This window comes from Rattus norvegicus, chromosome 15 (genome assembly GCF_021556685.1).
Source record: "Rattus norvegicus strain SHRSP/BbbUtx chromosome 15, alternate assembly SHRSP_T2T, whole genome shotgun sequence".
Lineage (NCBI taxonomy): Eukaryota > Metazoa > Chordata > Mammalia > Rodentia > Muridae > Rattus > Rattus norvegicus.
This window is the reverse complement of record NC_141548.1, coordinates 57317048-57323047: the sequence shown is the minus strand read 5'-3', so window position 1 is coordinate 57323047 and position 6000 is coordinate 57317048. Positions and strand designations below refer to the sequence as shown.

At 43.9% G+C, this 6000-nt stretch overlaps 1 protein-coding gene across 1 annotated transcript in view; it reads right to left on the bottom strand.

Moving 5' to 3' along the window:
* Positions 1-258: 258 nt before the first annotated feature.
* The window catches only part of Nufip1 (nuclear FMR1 interacting protein 1), a 30114-nt gene continuing 24372 nt past the window's right edge, over positions 259-6000 (bottom strand). The window contains 2 exon segments of the mRNA NM_001007758.1: positions 259-547; positions 2190-2416. Coding sequence (NP_001007759.1) covers positions 431-547; positions 2190-2416 — 344 coding nt within the window. The 3' untranslated portion in view covers positions 259-430.

Genomic DNA, 6000 nt, shown 5'->3' with positions numbered 1-6000 from the left:
AGTGGAAAGCTTAAAGAAGCCTGGTCAGTAGGGCGTGGGGAGATGGCTCAGCGGTTAAGAGCACTGGCTGCTCTTCCAGGTCTGGAGTTCAAATCCCAGCACCCACATGGTGGCTCACAACCATCTATAATAAGATCTGATATCATCTTCTGGCACACAAGTGTACATGCAGACAGAGCACTCATATATTAAAAAAAACCAAAGAAGTCTTTACTCAATTACCTCCCAACCCACAATAATACAGACACACTCTTTAGAAAAGACCAGCTATGCATTTATTTTCATAAAGCCAAAGGACAGACGTAAAATCCGACATAACATGCAGGAGGTTCACAGTTAAGTTACTGACCCTGTCTGTCTTCAGACGTTGCTGGCTTTCTCTCCATGCTCTCTCACATACTTTACATAAATGTGTGGAGACACGAGACATCTACACATCTTCAGTTTTCACAGAACCAGCAGTAAGTCCAAAAAAGTCTTTTTTGATGATATATCGAACACACTGCAGAATCACATTTCTCTCATGTCGAATATCTGGAGCTAGAAGCTAAAACATAAATTAAAAAGATTAGCTAGTTTAAAAGAAAGTCCAAGAAACACAACTTAAAATGCTAAGTATCCCCTCCTCCAAGAGAGAGCACAGTACAGTAAAGCAGACATTTTATCAAAAGACAGTACAAAGCGCATCCCCTTTCCATTTGACTTACGGTCGGCACCCAGCTCTCTAAGCAGCACAAATGCTCACACTTGGCTCCTCTTTAGGGGTATGCAGCAAAGAGCAGGAAAGCCAGTTTAGAAGTCACGCTCTTTCCTCTCAAAGTCACAGCATGCCAATGGTGCAGGCACTCCCTGACACTCAGCTCCTTGGGACAACACTACTTCATACTTCAGCACAGGATTTCCCCCACAGCTTGACAAAACAGTCTTTAAAGTCAGTATGAAATAATAAAGGGGATCCCCAAATCCAAGTCTATAAATGATAAAGCGATGTGTGCTAAATGCAGTAAGAGCTGAAACACCTACTTTCATATCTCCCATTGTTTAAATCACAACTGAAAGAAAGCTAAGATTTCCCTGGTAGCCACAAAAGTATACAACCAGGGAATAGTGTTAATTGCCAAAAGGATTTTACTTCGTTTGGATGTTTTTCTGGTATCTAAAATACGGATTAGAAGCATCACTCAGTGACCTTTAACTCAGCATCAGATAAACATCTGAAAAATACAATTGGCTGTATCTAGTAGCCATCACACCAGAGTATATCCCAGGTCCTATTTAATAAGAAGCAATTGTGTGCAGGTGACCCTGACAGGACAGGCAGGACACTCCAGCTACAGCAAAAGCACTCACAAGATGAGGTAAGGTAAGGGGCTTCCCGGCTCCACTACAACTGCTTTCCTTAGACATAAAAGATTCTTCCCTCTGAACAGTGTCATTCCCATCTCAGAAGCAAGATAAACTGCTCCCTCCCTTAGAGCCTCAAACGTTTCGGGATGCTTAAGTCCTCGATGCTGAGGAAACCATCAGAGCCTGAGACAGATACGAATAAAGGTAGAGCCAGGACAAAGGCTGTGCAGTAGGAAGTGAGTAGGAAGTAGGACACTTCAGGACTTGTGTTTGGGCTTTTCTAAAGGCATCTTTAAAAAGCCAATTCATTCATTTATTTTATCATATCTGTACGGGTGCTTTGTCTGCATGTGTGTATGTACACCTGAGGCCTGTGAAACCAGAAGAGGGCATCAGGCTCCCTAGAATGGAAGTCACACACAGTTGAGAACAAGCATGTGGTGCTGGGAACTGAACCTGGGTCCTTTGAAGGAGCAGCCAGTGCCCTAAACAGCTGAGTCATTTCTCTGCAGTTCTCAACAGACATTTGTATTCTAAAACAGAAAATTATTTCCTTTGCTTCAGCTTGCCACTGTATTTAGCTGTGCTTCCAATGAAAATTTTAATCTCATCACACACTTCTTAATCACCAGTTAAATCCATACTTAAATACACTGGTGTTAGCAGTGATGAGAACTAGCTGAGCTGCGTGTTCTCAGCTCCAGACATTTGCCAAGCGCAGCTCTAACAGTAAGACACGCACACAGGCGAGTCTCCAGAGAACACATGTAGCCTGAAACACACATTCACAGTGCACCCAGTGACCCCACCCTTCCAACACAGGATGAAGAAAAACCATTTACCATCTCCAGGAGATGTGGGTGACGTGTTCTTGGTTCAAATAATGGGTGGCAGGGGCTCTTTTTCTGCTTAAGGGTTATCTTTCGGAGCCCACTCCTCTGGGCCTTCCACTTGGCTCGTAAGACAGTTCTAGCGGTTGTTCGAACATTGTGTCTTGGACTCTTGGGAGGACTGCTAGGAAGAACACGGTTTTCTGCCAGAACTTCTGCTTCCGTCTTGATGGGAGCTTCTAACGTTAAAAAAAACAAACACAAATAGATAAGCAGGAAAACAATTTAAAAACAACCAAAAGGCACACTAACTCTCTCGGCCACACTGGTTACCCAGCAGCTTTTTCTCTTTGTTTTTCAAGACAGAGTCTCTTTGCGTCGCTTGGCTGTTGTGAACTTGCGTTGTAGACCAGGTTGGCCTCTACTCAGAGTTCTGCCGGCCCCTCCTCCTGAGTACTGGGATATAACTGCGTGCCACCACTGCCCGGACTAATCTATTTTTTTAAAAAGCAGTTTAAGCTGTCTGCCATCCCCTGGCAATAGTCCTTGCCAGTAACTTATTTTATAGTGAACCTCACCCCCAAACAAACAAACAAGAAACAGAACAAAAAAGCATAGCTGCTTACACTGCCAAGATGAAGGAAGGAGACTGCCTCAGAGTACAGAAAGCGCTCACATGGGACAGGAGCCACTCAAGAGTAATGAATACTACGGACAAGAAATATTCGGATAAATGGAAAGATGGTTTTAGAAAAACATGAAAGATAACGACCATTTAACAACAGCAGTGAGGCGGGGCAGATGAAATCTTTAACAAGACAGGGAGAAAATGTAGGCACCCTGGCACGCATCTCAAGCTTCAGCAAAGACAAAGTAACTCTAGGAAATGCAGGTGCCTTTACCTTACAGGGGGAACTGACGCTTTCCCTAACCACAGGGAAGCACGCCGCTGGACTGTGTGCGGGAGGCAGAGGACGGGTGGAGATGCAGTGCACCGTCCTTCGAAAGAATGCTGACAGACAGCTTAAAACGCTAAAGGGCTAAACTGACAAAGCAAAGCAGGCCCAGCGCCCACATCTGGAGACCACCCAGTACTGGATAAGACAGGTGGGAAGCTGCTAGTTCCAGCCTGACCTGCAAGGCGAGGTGCTGCCTCAAATCAGTTGTCTTCAGAATAATCTAATTTTCCTAAGATTACCAGATAAATCAGGAAATCATTTAGCATGAAAACATCAAGTTTGTAGAATTCAGCTAAGGCAACACACGAGGGCAAATTGACAGCTTTGATGCATTTGACAGTGATGCACAAAGGGGAGGAGGTAAGAGAGTGAAAGTGCATGGACTGAGTGAATACCACTGAATAAGGAAGAAGAAGAATAAAGAGAAACAATAAAGAGAAATCCATGAAGCGGGAGCTAGTTCCTTGGAAAGATAGAGTAAGTTCTGAGCAAGAGTAAGAGAAGTGGGGCGTGGGGAGAGTCACTCACTACACGACTACTATCCTATTACTATACTATTACTATACCTATTACTACGAGTGACTGATTGTATACTGTAGTGAGCCATATTGGATTTGGGCCTGGCCGCTTTGTAACTGCATGGCCACAGTTAAGAAGTCATGGGATTGTTGGACAGAGGCCTCTCCCATGTATTTACGGCACAGGAAGAAAAGACCAATGCACTGGGTGTCTCCACTGCATGACCTCTGCTGAGCCCGGCTGAGGCAGGTGAAACTGACACACCTGGACCACACCAGGGTGGTGGTCAATTTACTTCTGCCTTTTGCTTCCTCAGCCTTTATCCTTGAGATTTAGGCTGGTCTTCTCGGATTTCTCCCTAATTAATTCAGGTCTTGTAGTCTTTTGTTACCGAAGTCAGGAGCCAGGTAGTCACGAGCCAGGGTTTCCCACTGTGCTTCCCAGTTATTTTCTACCTGGAGACTTGGGTATATAAGTGGTGAATAAAGCTACAGCAGACTCTCACTCTTCCTTCCGCTCTTCCACTCTTCCTCTTCCTCTGTCTCTGTCTGTCTCTCTCTCTCTCTCTCTTCCTCTCCTGGCTTGACACGATAACCTGTGTGTGTGTATGTGTATTTCTTTCATCCTGTAGGCTTTCACCCGATTCTCGGTACTGTGTCGGTGCTGGCGCCGACAGTATACCAGTAAATTCAACTCAGAAGGAACAGGAAACCTAATTAATACTGTATCTATGAGAGAAATTTAATTTATAATTAAAAACCTTCCCAAAAGAAAAATGTTATATTCAGATAGCTTCACTGTTGAATTCTTAAAAAAAAAAAAAAAGTCAAAAAAGAAGAAATTCCACACATTCCACACAAATCCTTAAAAAAAGAAGCAAAGCCCAAAATCTACAATGAGGAAGGCCATGGGCCAGTGAGGGTGAGCACAGATGCAATCCTCAGACAAAAACGGTAGCAAGTCAAACTGATCACCGCACTACAGCATGTACACCAAAACCACGTAGACTCTGTCCCAAAATACAGGCTCACCTGACACCTGAAAGCCAACTTCACAAACTCTAAGAGAGATCCCCACCCTCCTCTCAAACATCACTTCTATTTACCATGAGTCAGTGATGGTGACCCTCTCACAGTCAAGTTTATACAGGACCCAATGTGGAAATTCTATCACAAAGGAACTACGGGGCATAGATTTCAACACAGCCTTGAGTGTCAGACTGCTGAGCTCAAATCAACATCACAAGAGACTTCTGGCAAGGGTTGGGGATTTAGCTCAGCGGTAGAGCGCTTGCCTAGCAAGCACAAGGCCCTAGGTTCGGTCCCTAGCTCCGGAAAAAAAAGAAAAAAAGAAAAAAAAAAAAAAAGAGACTTCTGGCAAGCAGTTTCTCTCTGCTTACACATCCTCATTTATACAATGAAAACACAGGTGGTACTGAGCTTACGAGGTACTTATAACTGAGTACAGCACTAGAACAGCCTGGCATGGAATGAGTACTGTATGAGCATTTGCCATGACCACATGACGGGCACTTCTTCAGTGATGAAGAAAAGAGGAAAGAGGCCTGCAACCATAAAACAGAACAGCCAAGAATTCTAGAAGCACTCTGCAAAGCTCAGCACAGTGGGCACCGTATCACTGTTATTAACTTAACCTTCAAGTATTGATCACTCCAGCCAAAGAGCACAAAGGTCAGGTGACTCAGCTTACACAGTCAGCCTTCTGCTAAGAAATGGGAAAATGGAGTCACTTAGATTTTTCTTTCTTGAGGCTTCTAATATCTTTCAGCTAACTGTCATATATTAATGCAATGTTTGCCAAATCAAATCAGTTTTTTTTTTTTTTCTTTTTTTTTGGAGCTGGGGACCGAACCCAGGGCCTTGCACTTGCTAGCCAAGCGCTCTACCACTGAGCTAAATCCCCAACCCCAAATCAGTTTTAACTACAGCTATGCTATTCCTCTTAAGATCACTTGTTGGTTTGTGAATTTTACACCAGTTCTCAGCTTGGGGCTCTAATCACAGTTGAGCCAGTTTGAAGGGAAACAAACCGACAAACAGCTGCAGGGATCTGTATAAACCCAGGAAAAGCAGCAGAGCAAAGCACCTGAAGCACTCCTTAGTCATACTTCAGGCAGCCCCCGATCAAGCATACCCTGTCTGCTTGAGGACCCTCCTCTAACCCATCCTAGAAGACAATTAACACTAGACAGTGGGTAGTGACTGAACAGCTTGATGAAGTGAACTCAAACTACATAAAGTACTAAACAAAGGCTTTCTCCTTAAAGCAGCAACCGCTAGTAAAAATAAATCCACATAAAAATTTGCTACATATAAATGATGCTA